We start from the raw sequence: 20965 nt of genomic DNA, 5'->3' as shown, positions 1-20965 counted from the left end.
TGCTTGCTTCAGCGGCCAAACGAATCCGAGGATTTTTTTGATTGTAAGTTATATGCAATGTTGTTCATATCTGTCACATTATTCTTGTAGTCAAAAACTGCTCGAAATTATCTGTCTTTGTCTGATAATCGGTAACTCTAAGTTGTACAATCAAACCCAAATAGCAACTGGTTCAATGCAAGGTCCATCTCTCCTCTACACAATAGCACCAGAGCTTATATAGTTGCTGATTTGCCTGAGCTACCCCTCCAGGGGTGTTTATTACCCCCACACTGTAGGTCACAAGATCTTCCAGAAGGCTCCAAATCCTTGCTGTGTATTTCTGTCCCCGTCCAGGGGAAATATATTTTATGGCCCCCTATAAGTCAAAAAGACCCAGCAACGGTCATTGGGAAACAAGCGGTCGTCAGGTGCGTTATTACAGAAAGCCTATTAGGTCCTGTAGTCCAAAATTACTTACAAGGAGAGGAAGAACGACAAGCGTTAGTTCGGTCTTTTGTGGTGAAATATATGGAATTATTAATTTTGACGTTACGGCATTATTATCAGTTTCTGTTAATTTTGTTTTTTCAATATTATTCAAATAGAAATCGGAGCAGTGAAGAGAGATTCGTCAGAGTCTTTGTGACATCATTCTCAGTTACAAGTTGATATCCCTCCTGTTATGATGTCAGTTTATGTTTCACGATTATTGTTCATGCACGTGGTTACTATGTGAACAAAATAAGTGATTTGATTTAGTTACAAAATCAATCTTTTTTTGTTAAACATGTAAAAACAACTTTTGTTTTACCTGACAAAAAATGCCAATGTAATGCAATTCTTCGGCAACTGTGATCACTAATCCCTGTTATCACGTCTTCCTACGTCATAAACTAACAGCTAAGACCGCTACTAAGTTTGTCCAATAGCCGACCTTTAAGTGCTTTTCGTACAAATTACAACCGCAAGTCGACCAAAATCACCATCCCCGGATTTTCACACAGGCAACATTATTATTCGCAACAGTTACTCCATCACTGACGTTTTAAACACGAAAAAAACGCGATAATAAAATAAAAAGCGCCATAAACTTTCGACCCGAACTGTTAAAAAAGTAGATCATGATTATTTTCGTGCAGAAAAACGACAAATTCATCTTTGTTACGTCACAGCGTTCGACGCTGAACGTCTTTGCGCAGAGCCTTGGGGTTGCCCAGTGACGTCACTTTTCATTACCGATTTTCTCTCCTTGACGAATATGCGCTTGACATTGGGTTATCATAGACCTCAGTTCCTGCATGACCACACCGTCCTTGCTATGGGTAACTTGTAACACTTTCAACGACTGAAAAATCACGACAAAAGGACAATTGTTGTTGTTGTTTTGTTGGTAAAAAATAGCTTTTAGCAAACTTACAAAATCTCTTTATTTTATGTATATTTGGCAAAGAACAGGCAAATGACTAAAAATAAAAGAACTAGAACTTAAACTAACTAAGAAGTATTGTTCGTTAAAGTACCAAAGTTTTATATATCATATATATACTCACCTCTAATAACATTTGCAAAGCATCATCAAACTTTCCAGCATGAAGTAAAATTTTCCCAAGTTTCATTACTTGAAGTCCAGTCATTGGATGACATTCATGAAGATATTTTCTACACAACAAAATTCATCTTCATGAAAAACTTTTTGATTCGAAACATAGAAAAAATTCAACATTTGAGACCCACAACAACAATTATGGGATTTATCCACTTTTCACCTGTAAGCGTTTAAGGAAAGGACTCCAAAATGAAAAGCTTTGTCATACGTATGACATTCAATGGCCGCGTCCATTGCAAAATCCAAGACCTACAGAAACAGTATTTAACACTAAAATGTTTTCATAATTATTTTGTAGCATTTTACCCTTGCCATATAAACATTCTCCAAAGGAAGAACCTTTCGTTGAATATAACCCCCACATAAATCTTTAATTTTGTTATAATTGCCACTATTTCGAAAATCATGAAGATCTTTCAAAAAACCTTTCACTGATTCTTGTTTTGATAACGACATCAAACCATCAAAATCCCGAAGCATCAACTTATCCTGCAAAATAATGTTTGCAACAAATAATAGTATGTATGTATGGTTAAGCTATTTCGACCAAAAAGATAATCGGGACCAACATTTTTTTGTGACTCGCAGGCATCGCATTTGCATTGAAAACGGTAAATGTTCATTAATTCTTCTTGTCGGTCATTGCTTGGAGCAAAGAGATCAATGTAACTAATCAAAAGCTGGAATAGAAAATTAAAAACATGATTGCAAAAATCCAGTGTGTTATTTCCATGTAAATTGCAACGTGCATAAAAAATACATGATAAAGAACAAAATCTTAAATATAAGAAATGGAAAAAAAGGAAATCACCTCTTCCCCTTCTTCAAGATCTCTCAGTGTACGAATATTTAATTTCATTTGATCAAATTCAGCCACACAATTAGGCACACAACTGTGGTTTAATAAACTGCAACTGAAACAAGGTTCTTGATGTTTCATTGTTTTATCAAAATATTGATCAACAAAGAGGACAAAAATTGATGTAACTTAAATACATTCAATACAAAGAGTTTTAGAACACTTTTTACAAGCGTATTTGTTGGATTGTTTACTGAATTGTAATGTGACAAAGACAAAAAAAATAATTTGAGAGTTATATTTGGCATTTTGACATTGTCACATAACGTCATGATTTATATTTACAAATAAACTTCCAAATTCCAAACATTGTTTCTATTCGAAATTGTGGTTTTTGGTGAAAAGTTATTAAAATATAAAACATAAAAAAAAACCTTAAATATATTCCAGTTCCAATATCTGACTGCATCTCTTCGTCAGAGATCGCAAAACTGTTGTTTTTTATCTGTCAACACAAATATATACTCAATACACATAACTGGATGAAAATCCACCAGTCACAAAATAACAATCAAACAAATAGAAAAAAAGCCTTGTGGAATCCTCACTTTTGCACAAAGTTCTAAAACAGCTTTTATATCAGGAACTTGTAGTGGAAGTGACCCTTGACCCCAATATGAATGGAGAACTACAACAAACTGACCGAGGCCTTCTTTTTGTCCATCACTCAATCGACTGTAATCTGAAATATTAGTTTGGGAAATTAAATCACAAAAAAAAGAAAATGTTTGATTCTGAATGAACTCTAAACAGTGACATAAATGTCACTTGTGGCTGAAGCAAACGAAAAGGTTCAATGGTGAGACACAAAAAGTGGGTCATCCAAAGGTGACAACAGGTTAGGGAAGGAAATTACTTCACCATAGAAACTAATTAAATAAAACAACAGTTTCACTGTTTAATAAATTTGCTTTCATAGAATTTAAAATTTTAGAACTAAACTATTGTCAAAACATACTTGATTCCAAATCAACAATTGAAATTAAGTCCTCTGGTTTGTTTCCATCCATAGAGTCTTCCTAAAAAGGAAAGAAAATGTTACCAATGCATCTGGTTCTCATTTACTTGAACTAACCAATTTCCACAAAACTCGACTTAACAAAATCACAAAATCTGGAGGAATTTTAGGAGAAACTCTTTTTAGTGCAGAACATTCTGGTTTGTGTTGATGCCAAGCTCCTTTCTAAGAAAGTAAAATATTATATGGAAGACTCTGAACCCCTTATAAGGACTTGTCAAAAGTCCAGTCAAATTAAACATTTGTTATTTCACCTGACATTTTCTGTCACAATATCGCATGAATTTGCATCCTGAACAACGGAGCAAAGTGTCTTGCCTGAAACATACAAGACTTTCAGTGACTGCTCATTCTAAGGAGAAATCAAGTTTATGTATCTTAATAAATCAGTTAATTTTTTGACTAGATTAATGACAAAATTTTGAATATGCTTCCTTGCTCACACATCATCATACCCGAATCAGATCCCACCTCAGAAAACAGTGTGCTTAACCACAATGTTAAAACATATAGGCTATACCTTTTCAGGCAGTGGTCGCATCTTATTCCCTTCTGTTGTTTCGAAAGCACGTACACAAAAGGATCACACGACAGCACAACAGAACCACGAAGAATTCCGTCTTTTGTGCAAAGTCCACGTCCTTTTTGCGCCGAATGAAACACTTCAATCATGCTTTTGTAACATGCAAAAAACGTTCTAACTGCGAAAACATTCAAACTAATCTAAACGACCAGTCTGATTGAGAGATGACAATGCCTTGCAATAAAACCAAAACACACACACTTCATGTTGTTCCGCTCCGTTGCACATGTGCAACCATGCAAAAACTTATCTAATATTTTTTGACAAAAAAGGAATTAAACCATAGGCTACCTGTTAACAGGAATTTAGTTTCAGTTTTCCCCTCAAATTAACAAGTTAGAGCGATTCAGAGGTTCACTTCCCCTTAACCCTTCACTGTTTTGAAGAAGCTGTTTTTTTTTCACTAAAAAAATTCTGTCTAATGACCGAAATGCCAGCAAAAATTTAGGACATTTTCAATTTATTTTGGTCATTACGATATAATGTTTTCGACCGTCGTCCGCTCGAAAACGATTTGCCGAGAATTATAAAAACGACGTCCGGGGCAACGCAAAGGGCGTTTTCGCCTAGCGATGAGACGCTCGAACCATCTAACAGTCAATTTCCTTTGGGACATTGTGACCAAAACGGCTTTCATTTTTTTTTTCACAAATTACACAAAAAAAAACAGGGTGGAAGTATGAATTACCGAGCCTATAACATAAACTGTGTGTTTCAAATTTCAAAATATCCAACAATACTTTTAAAACCGAAAAAATGATGACTTCTACATACAAGAAAAGAAATTCATTAAGTAAATGCCAATCTGAATAAATCGTTTGCCTATGTCATTTTAAACTGTACATAGTGTAACTGTATGAATGAAATATTAACATGTTCGCTACACTGCGATGTCACAAACAGCATGTTTTCAATATTTTTGAAAATAAGATTTTTACCACAAGTTGTTTTTTCAGTGGAAACTAATTCAAAATAAACCTTACAAATAAGAAGGCATTTAAATGACGATCAAAAAATTGCCTCAAAAAGAGGAGCTACTAATGACACGTAACAAAATATTTCCTGACCGCTTTGTTTAATGCGCAATTAAGCTGGAACAATAGCTGATACCTGATACCTGATGCCGTCGTGAGCAACAGGGGTTGTAACCAAAAAGTGGCACGGTCCATGTGGCACCAACATGGCACGCATGGCACCAAATTTTTCCCACGTGGCACCAAAATGGCACGCATGGCACCAACATGGCACCAGCATGGCACCAGCATGGCACCTGGGTGTGTTTTCTGTTTGTACTACTTAATGAATCCACTGTATGCTAAATCAGTAATATAGTCTGCAGTTGTCATTTGCACTAAACGTTAGGGCATTTCATCAGTGTGGGAAACTTTGTTTCAACAAAAACAAGATGCAACAATAACTTTAAGCTAGGGTTGCAAGGTGTGTTTGTTCAATAACTTTACAATTGATCTGAAAAGTCTTAATAGGTTTAAATTTGGTTATCAATGAAATGTTGTATTTTGCTGCATGCCTAGTTGTGCATACAGATGTAAACTTTAATGACCTCTATTACAAATTACAGGTAGCGAGGCTTTCCAACATGTGGTCATTCCTGTTACATCAATAGTTAATTGTGCCATGTAAATTGGTCATGAAATTTATCATTTTTATGCCTGTGTATGTTTTTATCGTGTTCTTCTTCTTCGAAATCTCTGTGTATACGACACCAATCAGTTATAAACTTTTATTAAGATGGCTCAAACGAATGGCAGCAGAATTAAAGAATGCAGCAAGCAAGCCAATATGGCCTATTTAAAGTATCCTAGGGCTGACCAACCGGCTACATCATTTGATAATTATTGTTGGACACATTTCTGTTTGTGGCAAACAGGTCTCGGATTAATACACTGTGTTCGCTACTTGTGTGAAAACGTTTCATTATCAATTTAAAACCATACGAAAATTTTTGTAACAAACGTAGTTATCGCAATCAATTCCAAAACACTAGTTTGCGTTGAGGTTTTCATTGATTCAATGTTTGCAATAGGGTTCCTCGTACAGTTCAGATTTCAAATTGCTGTGCTGAAAAATAAAAACAAAAGGAAGAGTTAATTCATGTCACAAAAAGAAATGTGGGCCAAAACTTCATACACAAATCAAGTAAACTGACCATAACCCTTAACTAAAAATGTAGTGTTGAGTGTGTATCTGTGACCTTGCCTAGCGCTATTAGCTGTGTCACCTCAGTGAGGGTTTTTCATAAGCAGATGAAATGTAAGGCTAGGTTTCACACTTTATCATTAACTACCGTCAACATGTATGCCAAAATAACAACTAATGTTTGGTATATTGACTTACTTTATATTTTTAACAAGAATACAATACATAGGGGAATAATACAATGACATAACCACAAAAGATAGGCCTATACTTGTGTTTACAAAGATTTAACAAAACATGCTTTGAAGCAATTCACCAGTAAAACTTTAAAAACGTATATAAAAAAATATAACAATTACAGTAGCTGGTCAAGTAGGAGGGTAGGCGAGGTCTTTCATTGAGGCAAAAATTCCATGTCGATCCATTGCCTGGTTCATCGTAAACTTGAGCAAGGTCCATAATCCAGAAGTGGTAGAAACATTGAAATTTCATCGAAAATGCATTTCTTAGCATGAACTGTCCTTTTCTACATAATATTTCTGTAAATGCATCTTTACAAACATATATATGTTCCATGTTGTTGCCAAACTATGATTTCTATGGTGCCATGCCCTTATATGCAACAGGGGTTGTGCGTAAAAATGTGCGCTTCGGTGCAGTCACTTCACTCAACTTCACCGATCACCGTACTCGGTGAAGGGACTTCACCTTATAACCTCACTCGGTGCAGTCACTTCACTCAACTGCACCGAGTGAGTCACTGCACCGAGTGAAGTCACTGCACCGAAAGCACGGCTCAAGTGAAGTAACTTCACCGAGTGAAGTTGGGTGAAGTAACTTCACCGAAGTGAACTTTTTCACCCACAAGTCCGTCTCCTTATATGGGGTGCCATGCCCTTATATGGGGATTCTTCAAGCGCCTGTCCTCTACTCGCAATAATTTTAATTTGTAAAAGCAATTCATATCTATATTAAGGAGGTGCTTAACTGCCCTTTTCTTACATAATAGGTTGGTTAACGCAAAGGTTTCACGCAGAGCCTGTTTGATTCCAGCCAAATACCAACTCTTTTCATTTCTTTGTTTGCCAACTCTTGCAGTATTTGTAAGTTTTTTCCTGACATCCATAGACATGTGTCATCAGCGAATAGTCTGGTATTAAAGATTGTGGAGTTTGGCAGATCATTGATGTAAATTAAAAACAGCAGTTGGCAATTTGCTGTAAAAGTAATAGAGACAGTAATGTATTTTATGGTGAGCTGCAGACAGGGCCCTGTTTCAGTGCAGCTATGGTGTGACTCACAACGATCTTGTCAGCAAAAAACAATAAAACTTCCACTTTGTGGTGGCTACATAGTTGGCATCAACCATTGGGTGTCAAACAAGATGGAACCCACGGAACCTAAAATAAGTGGAAACACAGTGGCCAATCAAAAGCTAAAACTAATAGTGCCATACAACTGTCCCTTTCTTACGTAACAAGTTGGTTAACTTAACAGCAAGGTTTCACGCACATAATTAAGAAGAACGGTTCCACATTTGTAATACGATTCATTTTACTTTCAGGCTTTCAAACAAACATTTCTTATCACATTTTTAACATATTTGATTAACACATATCTTTAATCTTCGTATACTCATGTTTGCTGTTGCATAAGTACGCTATTTTAACATAACAGTTAAGCGAAATGCGGTGCCATGTTATGGATTGCTTTGAGGTATTACAGATGCTTTTTGTCACAGTTGCAAGTGTATTTATTATTAAATACAAAACTTATTACTGCATCTATCTGCTTAGTGCTGCACAGCTGCTCTTTTCTAACACCAAACTTTGGCAAATAACAATTACATTATGACATTGTCCACAAATACATTGGTCCCATGTTGGTGCCACGTGGGAAAAATTTTGTGCCATGCGTGCCATGTTGGTGCCACGTGGGAAAAATTTGGTGCCATGCGTGCCATGTTGGTGCCACGTGGCCCGTGCCACTTTTTGGTTACGAACCCGCCTCGTCGTGAGAGTGGCTTAAGGGTACGACCGACCGTCGGTGCATTCTTTAATCTTCGATTATTTATATTTGTCTAGTGAGGAATCTCACGTATCTAAGTTCCAAATATCAGGGAACACAAAAATTTCGTCACCACATCACAATTAAAATTAATCTCTGTAGGGATGCACCGAAAGTTCGGTTTGCCGAATTTATTCGGCCGAAACCAAGTTTTTTATAATTGTTCGGTTTCGGCCGAATATTTTTGCAAAATTCGACCGAAACCAAAACTTTTTTAGGGTCTAGTGTACTATTAATGCATGCAACACTTCCACGCCAAGTTTAGAATCATTGTTCAAACTGTACTAGTGTGTTTTATTGTTAATTGTCATCGAAATCAACTTTAAGAAGTTGCATTCTTAAAGTACCAATAAAAGGCTGTATGACAGGATCAGATCCATTCCAGCACATGTTTTGTTTAAATTTATTGCGATTTTAACTTTTGCCGAATATTCGGTTTTGGCGGAATAAAAAAATTGCTGTTTCGGTGCATCACTAGTATGTATCATCATAAGGTAGCCTACAACAGCAATGAATATGATATATATTTTGAAATTAAAATATGTTGCATGGTTAATTTATAATATCCAACGATATTGGTTGGTGAACAAATAAGGAGCAGCTCAATTTACAATAAAGCGAAACCATTATAGGTGTGCAAATATGTTGAGAGTTGTCATTTCGTTTCTGTTGTGCTGTGTTAAAGCGAAATGAAAAAATTGGTTTTGTCAAAACCTTGTATTTTATGCCCGAAAGGCAGGACAGCAAAACATTTTCTGCAATGGCAATTTAATGTGAGGAGTTTTGTGATTTGGGGGCAATTTACTGTTCTGTTTTTGTTAAAAATTCATATAAAATCCAATAGTGGTAACGGGTAACATACCACAAATAAGCAGTATTGACATATAAGTAATACAGCTTATTGTATGATTTTTTTTTATTTTAGTTGATGTGTGCTAGAAAAATATTCACTTGATGATGTCGCAACTTCCAGTAGGTGGATGGAAAGAACTTGAAAGTGACCCAGGGTTATTTACTTTGCTAGTTGAAGATTTTGGTGTGAAAGACGTTCAAGTTGAAGAAGTTTATGATTTACAGAAGCCAATTCAAGGAAAGGTTTTTGGATTTATTTTTCTTTTCAAATGGAGTGAAGTTGGGAGATCTCGAAGAAAAGTTCAATCGTTGACGGATGATCAGTTTTGTGAAGACGAAAAAATTGTTAATGGAATGTTTTTTGCTCACCAGTTGATACCAAACTCATGTGCTACACATGCACTGCTTAGTGTTCTCTTGAATTGTGATGATATTGGGCTGGGGAGTTTGCTGACAAGATTTAAAGCAAGTAAATTTTGTAATTGTGTGTTCCATTCTTTTGTATGACAAGGCCCCATTGTGCAGGTCCTTTATATTGCAAGAGTAGATTATGCTTATGTAACATTTACTAATTTCTTGAAAAGTAAGGTTTAACTCAAATATACCAATAGACATTAAAAAAGATTTTGTTATAGGAGGACACATGCAATTTCAATCCCGAAATGAAAGGATTTGCAATTGGAAATGTACCAGAGTTGGCTTCGGTCCATGGTAAACATGCACGACCTGAAAGCAATCCTGTGTCTGATGCAATGTCAGACAAACCCAATGGTATCACATCCTCTGTAAGAACAATGGAAGCTTTCCACTACACTTGTTACTTGCCACTACATGGTCATCTTTTCGAGTTAGATGGCTTAAAACCTTATCCAATTGATCATGGACCCTTATGTGAAGATGAGACATGGCATGATATGGCTAGACGGGTTGTTAGTGATAGAATAAAACTGGCAACAGGAGGAGAACAATGTCATGATATTAGAAACAATTTAATGGCTGTTGTTCCTTGTCAAGTCAACCACCTGACTAACAAATTATGTTCAATGAAAAAAGTGTTTCTTCGCTTAAAAGATATTATTTTGAAGAATGCTAATAGTTTGACGTTAAACTCATCTGAAGCAGAAAGACTTTCATCTGATTTGAATGATTTTGTTCTGCCAGCTAATCAAAGACAACAAAATATTGACATTAATGTTCTCAATGGGCATACCTCAACTGATTGTGCAACACAACTTCCACCCTCTGGAGTTTCCCAGGAAGAACAACAAGATACTCAACTCCTCTGTGAAACGATCAAAAGTGTTGATGAGTTATCAGGTTGGTTGGCAAAAGAAAAACTCATCCCTTATTTTTCTCACAATATTGTTATTGGTGTGAGTTCTATCTTCAAAACTGAAAACGAATCAGAATTTACTGTGGAAAGTGTGTGGGATGTAGTTAAAATTTTTCCCCTTCTTCTGACTGACATTATTAAATGCAAGGAAATGTTGGAAGAAGAAATAGAAAAACGTAGAAAGTACAAAATTGATGATACTCGCCGGACACATGATTATGTTTCATTTATCAACTTGTTTCTGGCCATGCTGGATGAACGTGGGTTAATGGCCCCGATTTTAGACCAGAATATTCTGAGGAAACGACATTCTGTTTCATTTCCCAGAAGGAAGCGTCCTCAAGAAAAAAGACGTCGACGCAGAAATCGGTGAACCAAAATAACCGAGGGAGGGAGTTTCCCTGATTCGTTTGGGAAATTAACACCACTGATATCATCGTTAACTGACGACAAAAACATTTTTGTGGTCATGTTGTTTTCCTGCGCTTATTTGTTTTTTTCCGTGTAAGTAAATGGCGGACACAATGGTTGGCTTTTACTGTCATGTCAGAGTCCACGTTACAAGGTGGTGTTTGTATGAATGTAATACAGACATTAAAAATTGGATTTTGCAAAAGTAATAATCACACTTTATGTATCCACAATGTTAATTCCATGATATGAAAAGTTAGGGACCTGGTATAGTTTGGACAATCAACCGTGGTTTTCGTGGATTCACTGATAAATTGACTTTTCCTGATAATTTTCTGAACAGACTTGATTTAATTGTAAAGTTCCTGTTAACGTGTGATAGGCACATAAGGCTTTTGCAAGTGTGTGTTTAACTATACCTAATTGTGACGTTCAGTGTAGTATACCTTGTCCGAGGTATCCCCGGCCAATAATGTTTTTTATAGTAACTTACTACGATCTTGTCAGCCAAATGCCATAGTTTCAACTTTGTGGTGACTGTACTATACACTCGCCGTCACCCATTGGGTACAAAACTAGAAAAAAATTTAGATATTTTCTCAAGGAATGTATGCAGACATAGTGGCAATAACAATGTGTAGCAGTTGTTAGAAAAGACGTAAATCGAAAGAGAATTTAAATTGATATTACACCACATGTCCCCTTTAAACATCTTTAACCATAACTGAAAATATATTCGACCTTGATTCTACTAGAGGAAATCACAATTAATGGGCTACTGACTCGATAACTCCAAGTTTCTATCAGTGTCCATTTTATTTTAACACTTGCTTAACGCAAACCTGTACAGGCAAGAAAAAGTTTAAATCGGTAAATATATTTTAAAATCGGCATATGTATTGCGATCGGAATTTCAATATTCGCTGATTTCAATACTCTACGTAGAGGGCGCTATGACTAAAGTTAATTCAACAAAAATCACGAGTTTGTTGTTGTGGTCATGCTTGACTGCACTCAGGTTTGGGCAATGGGTAACTTGCAAAGCAAACTTTAGTTTTGCAAGACAAATTTGCGAAAAAAGCGTTTGTCTGCCCCAAATTGTCAAACAGTGAGCTATAACTAAAACATCATGTCTGCTTTTTGCTGCATGTAAAAAAGTAATATGTATAATTATACCGTAGTGTAGAAATGCATGAATAAAACAACTAAATTATGGTTACTGCAGAAAAAATTGTAATTAAAATTATTTTTTATCACTACTAAGATTCAGGACTTTAACTTATAATTATTTTCATGTTACCAGTCCAGACAGGATCCACAACATCACCCGTGAAAACTTTTTTCGTATTTCATGGACAATATTTAATATAAATAAGCATGGAGCCAATAATATGATTGCTGTGAGCTACATACAGATGGCCACTATTTCAACAATAAGGTCTCATCAGTGCAGCTGGTGTGACTATCAGATGACTTTTCTGACCAAACGGCCAAGCAAAAAATTCGCTTTGTGGTGGTGACTATACAATCATCGTCATCCGTTGGGCACCAAAATAGGTGCAACCTTACGGAAAAAAAACAAGGTGGAAACACTATGGCCAAGCAATACTCAACCAATAGTGCCGTCAGGCCCCATGTCACAATTATCATAAGGTCAACGTTGTTTGTGATGTAATAAAACATCAGACCCTTTATGAAAATGTGCTGTATTTAGTTGGTCAATAAATTGGAAAGGCTTCCACAATGAAAATATTTTAACAGATGCTAACCCACATCACCAATAAGTTTTTAGCACATTCATAACTAGGAACATTACTAATAGTCACCAAAAGGTGAAAGTCTTTGTTTGGCCGTTTGGCCGGCAAGATCAGTCATACACCAAGCTGCACTGATTAGACCTCATTGGTCAAAACAGTGGACATCCGTGTCTGCAATTCACAAAATTTTATGTAGCCTTATCATTTTTAGCTAAGGTTCTTTTTGTTCTTTTTTACACTTTAACATTAACTATCATAATCACTACTATCAAATTAATGACAAATGAAAGTGAGTTTCGAATTGATCATGGGTATTCACCAAACAAAATTCCATCCATGAGAAATTGTCCAAAAAAGATTTCAAAACCAGATCTACAAAATTGTTTGTTTCACTTTTTTCCAATCTTAACATGGCTACCATTGTACAACATCAAAAAAGACCTACTCCCAGATTTTGTGACAGGATTGGTTGTCGGCGTCATGAAAGTTTCCCAAGGTATGAAGAGAATTTGTATAAAGAGGTGATGAACCTTGTTGAGTGACAAATTAGACAAATCAATTTGTTGGTGTTCTCACAAAAATTATTGGTGTTCCAGGTTTAGCTTATGCACAACTAGCAGGCCAGCACCCTGTGTATGGACTATACACATGCTTGTTCCCTCCTCTGGTGTATGTCTTGTTTGCTTCCTCAAAACATTTATCATTCGGTAAGCTTTTTGACAAATCTTCCTGGAAATTACAAAATGACCGAAATATGTTTGTGACCAAAGAAAAAAAACGATGATATTATGTTGGTTTTCACTTATCTGTGATTAACTTTTTTTCTGTTTGTTATAGGGATGGGCAATATAGAATAATACACTATTCTACTTTGTGGCTGTTAAACCTAAATCATCACAACCATTGCAGTTGATTGACAAAAGTTCTCAAAAAACGTACGCACTGTATTTACTCGATTGTAATCCCAGTCTTATAAAGTTGTTTAAGCTACTGTTTGTGATGCTTACAGTCGAGGGTGGCTTATATTATATAATGTCATGCCGATATTTTGTCTGCGGCTCTCAGTTTCAATGAAATTTACCTGTAGCTCGCTCTGCCGTACCAATACATTTTATCGAACACAGTTATCAGTGTACATGACAATTTTGAACGACAGATTTGTTGACAATTATTGTAGGGCACCAAGTTTTACCTTTAAGATTTACATGCGGCTTACAATCGAGTAAATACGGAAAGTCATGTGATGAACCGTACATTATAGATAAGTAGCGAAACCTATTATTCGGTTTGAAGACAATTTGGATTCGGATAGTTTAAGATTCGAAAGCTATTCTAAATTGCCCTTCCCTAGTTTGTTATATACATGTATAGATATTTTCTTAAAAAATAATTTGTATCAAATACATGTGGAATTTTTTCAAATTTTTCCTTTAAATAAACTTTGTTATTACAACACAATAAAAAAGATTTTTACTATGTTGGCAAACTACTAAGGTCGCATGTTTGGAAATAGTTTGGCATTTATCCATATTCATATAGGACTTGTAACATACAATATTACATTGTTTTGTTTCAATATCGTTTTTGAGCAAATCAAAAAGTGCAAGTGCAATTGTTTGTTATACGTGGTGTGCATTTTCCTTTTCTATAAAATGGTTTGACAACCTTGGTATAAAATCTATTTCACACTTTGTATAAAATACAGGATCTCATGCAACAACAGATTTAATGTTGGGTTCGCTCATGGAAGTTTTGGTTCCGTCACCAAATTTCACATCAAACTCATCCCTCCATGAAGCTATGTGGAAAGTTGTGTATGATGAAAGGATTTTGTATGTGACTGCAATTACATTTTTCACAGGATGTATTTTGGTGAAAATGTGAAACATTATTTAATAAAAAGGACAAATTTCTACAACTTTGTTTCTTGCAGATTTTTATTGCAGTTTTCAGACTTGGTTTTATTACAAGAATTTTTTCTAAACCTCTTCAACGTGGTTTTGTGTTTGCTGCTGTTTGTTATCTCTATGTTTCCCAATCCAAAACTTTGTTGGGAATTTCAGTTGTTAAACATTCCGGCCCACTCGGATTTTTTAAGGTGAGTTTTTGTTAATTTATCTTCGACATATTTGTTTCAGACGATTTTGTCAGGTTCTGGTCAATGTTAAATAAAATTTGTGATTGTAAGTTTAACAAACACTTCTGTTATTGTAAACCAAGTAATTGTAGCATATTATCAAATGTTGACTTGGAAAATAAGTAATGAAAATAGCATAAAATATCATGCAAAGTATGAAGTATTCAATGAAAAACCAATTATACTTGCAGAATATTTTTGAGATTTTTAAGAAACTGACTGAACTAAATTCTGAAGAAAAGGAATCAGTCATATTCACATCCATTCTTTCACTGTTCTCCGTAATCTTTCTTATTTTGATTAAACTTTTCAATAAGAGATTTAAGAACAAACTCCCTTTAAATATTCCAATACCTGGTGAGATTTTGTTGGTGAGTAAACATTCTTATTTTTGCAAATGATGTTTTTCAAGTTAAGATTATAATCTTAGTTAATTTGTGGAACTCTTGTGAGTGCGTTTACTCCCATCCACCAGTTTGTCAAAGTAATTGGAAATATTCCTCAAGGGTAAGTAAATAATATTTTATTTGGTAACTTTACAATTTAAACTTTGTAAATCAATGTTAAAATATTGTTGTGCATGTTTTGTTTGAATTTTTTTGTGGCATTCTATGTTCTGATGTAATGTTGTTTGTTATGCATTTTTGCTAACATTTACATAAAATATTTATTTCACAAAAAATGATTTTATATGAAGATAAAACATAATACACACAATTTTAGTTTGCCACAACCTCAAGTGCCTGATTTGTCAAAATCTGGTTCAGTTATTGGCACCAGTTTTGCTGTAGCTGTGGTAGGTATCGCCGTCGCCATCTCACTTGGCAATACTTTTGCGGATAGGGGGAAGTACCCTTTTAGCTCTACTCAGGTGACTTGTTTCTTCATTCAAAATAAGTTTGGTATTATAATCATGCTGCACGCCATTATAATATTTCACATATATTGTTTACAGGAGATTCAAGCTATTGGCTTTAGTAATTTATTTGGAAGTTTTTTTATGTGTCTTCCTGCATTTGGTGCAATGTCCAGGTCGTGTGTTCAGGTTTGAAACAAACATTTAAAATCCAGTCAATTGTTCATTCATCTAATTACGGGAATCGGAAATCCCAAACCGTCTTCAGAAAATACTTCCATTGATCTGATCGTGTTGATACTTTATTGCATAAAATTCAGTAAAGAGAAATAAATGATTTATTTGATTAATCAAAATGTTGAAGTCACATCCTAAAGTTTCACTCAGAATATAAGAAGTGTAAATTGCATAAAAATAAACAATGAACGCAAAAACCTGCAAATATCTGATTTGTGTCAGAAATCCATCTGATTTTGACAATATAACTATTTTGAAACCTAACGAACTTTTTCTGTTTAGTTTGAAAGTGGTGGAAAAAGTCAGTTTGTTGGTTGTTTTTCATCAGTTTTAATCATCATGATATTATTTGCGGGGCCAGTTTTAAATGCAACTCCAGTGGTAAATTATACTTTCTTTTTCATTTCAAAAAATCCTGTTTCACAAAAAAAGTGCAGATTTATTTTTATGAACTTTGCTAAAGATACCAAGCAGACTTTTTCAACTGTTTTCTGCATTCTTAGGATTGTAATTGTAAAAATGCTTAAATGCTTGCTAAATGGCTAAAACAATATTTTAAAAATACTCTGCATGAAACTGATCTAATTTTGGTCATATTTTCAGGCATGTTTAAGTGCAATGGTAGTGGTAGCTGTCGCAAATCTTTTGTTACAAATTCAGGATTTAAAAGTTTTGTGGCCTTCCCAGAAGCTTGATTGCTTGGTTTGGATAACAACATGTGTTGGGGTATTATTTACTACTCTTGTAAGTCCACACAACATTGATCATAAAAATATTAATGTAGTGAATTTTTTGTTGACTGAACTACACTTCTAAATTTGTTAATATTATTTTCCCTAAAAATCTTATAGATCAAAACAGTGGTAATGTAGCTTACTGGTCACTTTGCTCTTATTCTTGAATATTTGATATTATTTGTGAAACATAGTTTGTGTTTTTTTCCTAGACATTGGGTCTCATTATTGGAATAATTGCAGCCTTGCTTTCGAACATCGTGAAAATAAGTTTCCCTAAACCAAAACTAATCAGTGTTGTGTCTGGCACCGATGTTTACAGAGAAACCGGGCTTTACAAAAAGGTAAGCTATGAAACATTGATTGGCAGGATCGCCCCACTGCGCAGGTCCTTGCTTGGCGATCACAGCTATCGTATCGCGATCATTAGGTTTGCAGGCTTGGCAGCCCAGGCATTGCAGGTATATACCCCGCGAAACCAACTGAGCTCCTGTAGCTCAGTTGGTAGAGCGTTGGGCCTGGTTAGCCCAGGGTCGTGAATTCAAACCTCACCGGGAGCTTGATTTTTCAAATCTTGCTCTGACTTGTCAGGAAAAAGTGGCTGATCCAGCTAGGCTGCAATGCCTGGGCTGCCAAGCCTGCAAACCTAATGATCGCGATACGATAGCTGTGATCGCCAAGCAAGAACCTGCGCAGTGGGGCGATCATGCCATTGCATGAAATATTACTGCGTTATCTGATACGGTGGTAGAGATCCCTTACGTATATGTGAAGGTTGCCTGGCAAGTTGTGCGCTTGCGCACCAGTGTACCTTGGCCACAATCAGGGGCGTATCCAGGAATTTTTAAAGGGGGGGGTCCAATTTTTTTAGGGAATTCCCCGATTTTCAGGTATAAACTAAGTGTAAACTATTGTGGGCGAGAATCGCAAAATACGAACGCCGGTGTTCGCGCCAATCGTCACATAAACGGTGGCTTTCTGGCTTGCGCAATTGTGTAACGCTATGGAAAGTTTAACAACTAAACTAATTGACTTTCACGCAAATAAACCGCTTGTCATTACCACGTGGCCACTGAAAAACGACATTTCGTCCGTGAACTGACGAAAAATTACACTTGTTTCGTAACAATGCAACATGTTTGGTAACAATGCCAAGTGTTCGGTAACAATGCTCCCTGTTGGAAACAATGGCGAATGCAACACGATGCGGTTTTTAGGTCAACGTCAAAGAAAATTTCTGGTTTTCACGCGGATTTTGACAAAAAAATACAGTGGCGTTTGTTTAGTTATCAAAAAAGACCAAAATATTTCACAAAAAGAGGGGGGTGAAACCACTGAGCTCCTGTAGCTCAGTTGGTAGAGCGTTGGGCCTGGTTAGCCCAGGGTCGTGAGTTCAAACCTCACCGGGAGCTTGATTTTTCAACTCTTGCTCCGACTTGTCAGGAAAAAGTGGCTGATTCAGCAAGGCTGCAATGCCTGGGCTGCCAAGCCTGCAAACCCTATAAAACATTGATTGTTGTTATCGTAACATTTTTTGTCGTATGTTTTTTTTATTCAGATAATTGCATGAGTGTTTTGATTTAGACATTTTCTCATTCTTATATTCATATTCAGAGTGACAAACCTCCGGATCATGTCATTACTTTGTCATTTCATGCTCCAATAAGTTTTCTAAATGCTTCTGGTCTCATCCATGACATCAAGAAGAAATATGCAATGAACCTTGTAAACCAGATGCAAACTACAGAACTAGTTGAGGTGGAAATACCACTTTATAAATTTCTACCCTGACGTTTAGTGTCATTGTATATACTTTAGTTGCAGGATTTCAGCCAGGATTCTTCAAGCAATTCTAATCCACTCGACTCAAGTGAATCTGATGTCTCCGATATTCTTCATCAGAAAAAGATAAGATTTATTGTGTTGGATTGTTCTGGTGTTGGGTTTATTGATTCAGTTGGTGTTCACCAAATATGGAAGGTAAAATTTTGTCTCCACAAACTGTTGATTTTTGTTGTTATTATTTAATTTTTTCAGTTAATTGGTGATTTTGAAAAGGATGATGTTAAGCTTTTGCTTGCTGATTGTCCGGATCACATCTTACAATCTTTTGTTGGCATGGGATACAATGACATCACTAAAATATCCTATGTCACTGTTGATGATGCAGTAAAGTTTGCCAAATCTGGGAAGTGCTGAAAGGAAATTGATAAAGAAATCATTGCCTGGTTTTCCCGGGTTGTTGTTTACTTTTTGTTTTCCAAATGTAAAGGATTTTTGATAATTTTGTCAGTACGCTGAACAATTTCCCTTTGTTTCTAAAACTCAAGTGAATTTTTATGTGCTTTTTTCTACTTCCAGCATTGTACGTTCCATGTACCTAATATGTGAGAAAAACAATTCTAACATGTACAATTCCATAAATGTTTCTGCGCAACTAACATTCATCCTTGTACTAAACTCAGCTGTGCTATTTACCTTTCGAACAACATTAATTGTATTTTATTCATAAAATACGATAAGGTTTTTCATTAACATTTAGTAAAAATGGTGCTAACAATTACTTAGAATCAGTATTTTATTCTTATGACAAAAAAACGTTGCTCTAAAATACATTTTTATTAGCGCAATGACAAAAAGTGAAGCAAAAAAGAGCACAATGTACGCTAATACAACACAGACAATAAAATTAAATTTTGGTTCATTTCCCAAAACATTGAAACACTACTTTTTCAAACGACAATATACAGAACGTTAAGGACCCATATTGGTATTTCGATTAAAATAAGTTTCGCCGGCGGGAAATGCCCACCTTGTAGGCCTCTGTCACAACGGAAGGGGGGCGTCGCTTTTGCTAGCTCGAATTTGAGCCAGTTTCTGATCAGAGTGCCGTCCAGTATGTTAGCACCAACGGTTTCTCCTGTTCGGTCAGTTTTATCTTTTTAGCATTTAACTATGTCTTCTCTGTTTATTTTGTTTGCACAGAACTGATGCTTAATAAAAAGCGAAACATGTATTCTGAAAATAGAAGCGTTGACACAAAGTTATTGTAGTAATATTTGAAGTTGACATTAATGCACAAGGATGACGAACAAACTGCTTAAATCGCAGAATATTTTGAAAACCAATGTAAAAACGAAACAAAACCAGCGCAGACGTTGATCGCGAGTCATGTGATAGCAGTAACTCCCGCAGAAGAGCTTTAAAAGCAATGAAAAAAACAAGTTTCGAAATAGAAAAAGATAGGTCAACGATTTTAACCCGCCTTGAGGGACTATAATGGAAAGAATTGTACTCACTGATTAACTTTTACTATTTGGTGTAGAAAACGTAAATACGAAACGAGTAAAATTAATTAATTTGATCTGATTGGTAGTCTCATTCACAAATGTAAATTAGCTAAATTGCAACCCTGTTTCCAGATATTCCATAGACAAATTCAGCAAGTTAGGGCAGCAGAACCCAAAACTGTTCACTACGAACCAGTCAAAACAACGAATTTGCAGCGTCATTCGTTTAGAATTGTGGTCGTGTTATGTAAACCGCCTTTTGATGTGTGAGTAATTGTTTTTGTCTGGTTCGGAAATTGTTGTAGGAAGTGGTTGGTTTTGAAATAAAAGCTAAACGTCTTGTATTCGATTGGTCAATTTGACTGGAAGGCGATGAAAAATTATCTGGCGTATACAAACTATCCGCCAATTTTCCCAGCTCTTCTAGTGACTGATTGTCTTGGCGGGATAGCAAAATGTTTGCAAATGTCCTTCGGAATTCGTTCAACACAATTTCTCTTGTAGCATGATCTGTTGCTGGATTTCTCGGGCAAACTGTTGCAAGCCTTGTTAGAAAGGTGCTCGACAACTCATCTAATTCTATCCGTAAGTTTTTAACCGAGTGATTTTTGACAGTTGCGTACCCTGCAAATTCAAACTAAAATGGAATACGTTAATTTAACTGCAGTTGTTCTTAAGGACCCATACGGCATTATACCAAAGAAATCCTATTTCAAGGCCCTCTACAATAATGCACCTGGCGACTGTTCCGCTTGTTTCGCAGCGATTTGTCATCAAATTTTAATCAGAAAGTATAACTTAGGATGGATCTTTCACAAAACCACAGATGAACATAGCCTGAAGGTACACTTATTGTTGTGTGTTCCTCCCTTATCCAAATTGTTATCAAAGACGCAAACAGTTAAAATCTCCCCCCACTAGGCCTACTTATCATTTTCAAACTGTTGCTGAGTCTAGTGTTCGTAAAAAAAATGTGTTCGTAAAAAAAATTGGGTGGTCTATGTTTGGGCCATAAGTTTTACCTATAGTGATTCTAATATTTGTTTTACATGTCTAAATAGATAAAGCAGCCGTTTTCGTCCAAGT

At 35.7% G+C, this 20965-nt stretch overlaps 3 protein-coding genes, 1 long non-coding RNA gene and 1 other non-coding gene across 7 annotated transcripts; 3 read left to right on the top strand and 2 right to left on the bottom strand.

Annotated features, from left to right (window-relative positions):
* Positions 1-987: 987 nt before the first annotated feature.
* Positions 988-4260, bottom strand: LOC145889229 (histone-lysine N-methyltransferase SMYD3-like). Its single transcript, XM_082980130.1, has 12 exons — positions 3986-4260; positions 3720-3783; positions 3523-3630; positions 3406-3466; positions 2996-3129; positions 2822-2892; positions 2400-2502; positions 2158-2268; positions 1895-2077; positions 1749-1837; positions 1533-1641; positions 988-1327 (listed from the first exon to the last, which is right to left on the bottom strand). Exons 1-12 carry the CDS (start codon positions 4135-4137, stop codon positions 1205-1207), a joined length of 1308 nt encoding a protein of 435 aa, XP_082836256.1. The 5' UTR covers positions 4138-4260; the 3' UTR covers positions 988-1204.
* Positions 4261-5508: 1248 nt separating this feature from the next.
* Positions 5509-8070, bottom strand: LOC145889434 (uncharacterized). 2 transcript variants are annotated; one of them, XR_014399496.1, is made up of 3 exons: positions 7208-8070; positions 6565-6731; positions 5509-6127 (listed from the first exon to the last, which is right to left on the bottom strand). It is a non-coding gene; the product is annotated as an uncharacterized LOC145889434 (long non-coding RNA). The 2 variants fall into 2 exon arrangements; XR_014399497.1 differs by having other exon boundaries at positions 5985-6127; positions 6565-7422; positions 7507-8070.
* A 1131-nt stretch (positions 8071-9201) lies between these two features.
* On the top strand, positions 9202-10984 carry LOC145889222 (ubiquitin carboxyl-terminal hydrolase BAP1-like). The gene is made up of 2 exons (XM_082980125.1): positions 9202-9589; positions 9760-10984. The coding sequence occupies exons 1-2, from the start codon at positions 9227-9229 to the stop codon at positions 10828-10830; spliced, it is 1434 nt and encodes a 477-aa protein (XP_082836251.1). The 5' UTR covers positions 9202-9226; the 3' UTR covers positions 10831-10984.
* A 915-nt stretch (positions 10985-11899) lies between these two features.
* On the top strand, positions 11900-19303 carry LOC145888923 (solute carrier family 26 member 6-like). Of its 2 annotated transcripts, none has more exons than XM_082979794.1 (14): positions 11900-13121; positions 13222-13332; positions 14331-14497; positions 14559-14723; positions 14954-15133; positions 15193-15269; positions 15486-15633; positions 15718-15807; positions 16138-16236; positions 16459-16599; positions 16802-16933; positions 18204-18347; positions 18408-18569; positions 18648-19303. In XM_082979794.1, the coding sequence occupies exons 1-14, from the start codon at positions 12902-12904 to the stop codon at positions 18786-18788; spliced, it is 1977 nt and encodes a 658-aa protein (XP_082835920.1). In that variant the 5' UTR covers positions 11900-12901; the 3' UTR covers positions 18789-19303. The 2 variants fall into 2 exon arrangements, with proteins under 2 accessions (XP_082835920.1, XP_082835919.1); XM_082979793.1 differs by having other exon boundaries at positions 18627-19303.
* On the top strand, positions 17928-18001 carry Trnat-ggu (transfer RNA threonine (anticodon GGU)). Its single transcript has one exon. It is a non-coding gene; the product is annotated as a tRNA-Thr (tRNA).
* Positions 19304-20965: the final 1662 nt, after the last annotated feature.

The sequence above is a fragment of the Ascidia mentula genome, chromosome 2 (genome assembly GCF_947561715.1).
Source record: "Ascidia mentula chromosome 2, kaAscMent1.1, whole genome shotgun sequence".
NCBI lineage: Eukaryota > Metazoa > Chordata > Ascidiacea > Phlebobranchia > Ascidiidae > Ascidia > Ascidia mentula.
Note: the sequence above shows the minus strand (reverse complement) of the source record. Positions and strands in the feature narration are given on the sequence as shown.

What these genes read in the sequence shown, in the direction of transcription:
- LOC145889229 (XM_082980130.1), bottom strand. Translation starts at nt 4,137, where the DNA reads ATGATTGAAGTGTTTCATTCGGCGCAAAAAGGACGTGGACTTTGCACA. An exon ending in TGCGACCACTGCCTGAAAAG is followed by an intron (nt 3,784 to 3,985) that starts GTATAGCCTATA and finishes TGTATGTTTCAG; the next exon opens with GCAAGACACTTTGCTCCGTT. An exon ending in CTTTCCTTAAACGCTTACAG is followed by an intron (nt 1,642 to 1,748) that starts GTGAAAAGTGGA and finishes TTTGTTGTGTAG; the next exon opens with AAAATATCTTCATGAATGTC.
- LOC145889222 (XM_082980125.1), top strand. Translation starts at nt 9,227, where the DNA reads ATGATGTCGCAACTTCCAGTAGGTGGATGGAAAGAACTTGAAAGTGAC. An exon ending in GTTTGCTGACAAGATTTAAA is followed by an intron (nt 9,590 to 9,759) that starts GCAAGTAAATTT and finishes ATTTTGTTATAG; the next exon opens with GAGGACACATGCAATTTCAA.
- LOC145888923 (XM_082979793.1), top strand. Translation starts at nt 12,902, where the DNA reads ATGACAAATGAAAGTGAGTTTCGAATTGATCATGGGTATTCACCAAAC. An exon ending in TTTTCACAGGATGTATTTTG is followed by an intron (nt 14,498 to 14,558) that starts GTGAAAATGTGA and finishes TGTTTCTTGCAG; the next exon opens with ATTTTTATTGCAGTTTTCAG. An exon ending in TACCTGGTGAGATTTTGTTG is followed by an intron (nt 15,134 to 15,192) that starts GTGAGTAAACAT and finishes TTATAATCTTAG; the next exon opens with TTAATTTGTGGAACTCTTGT.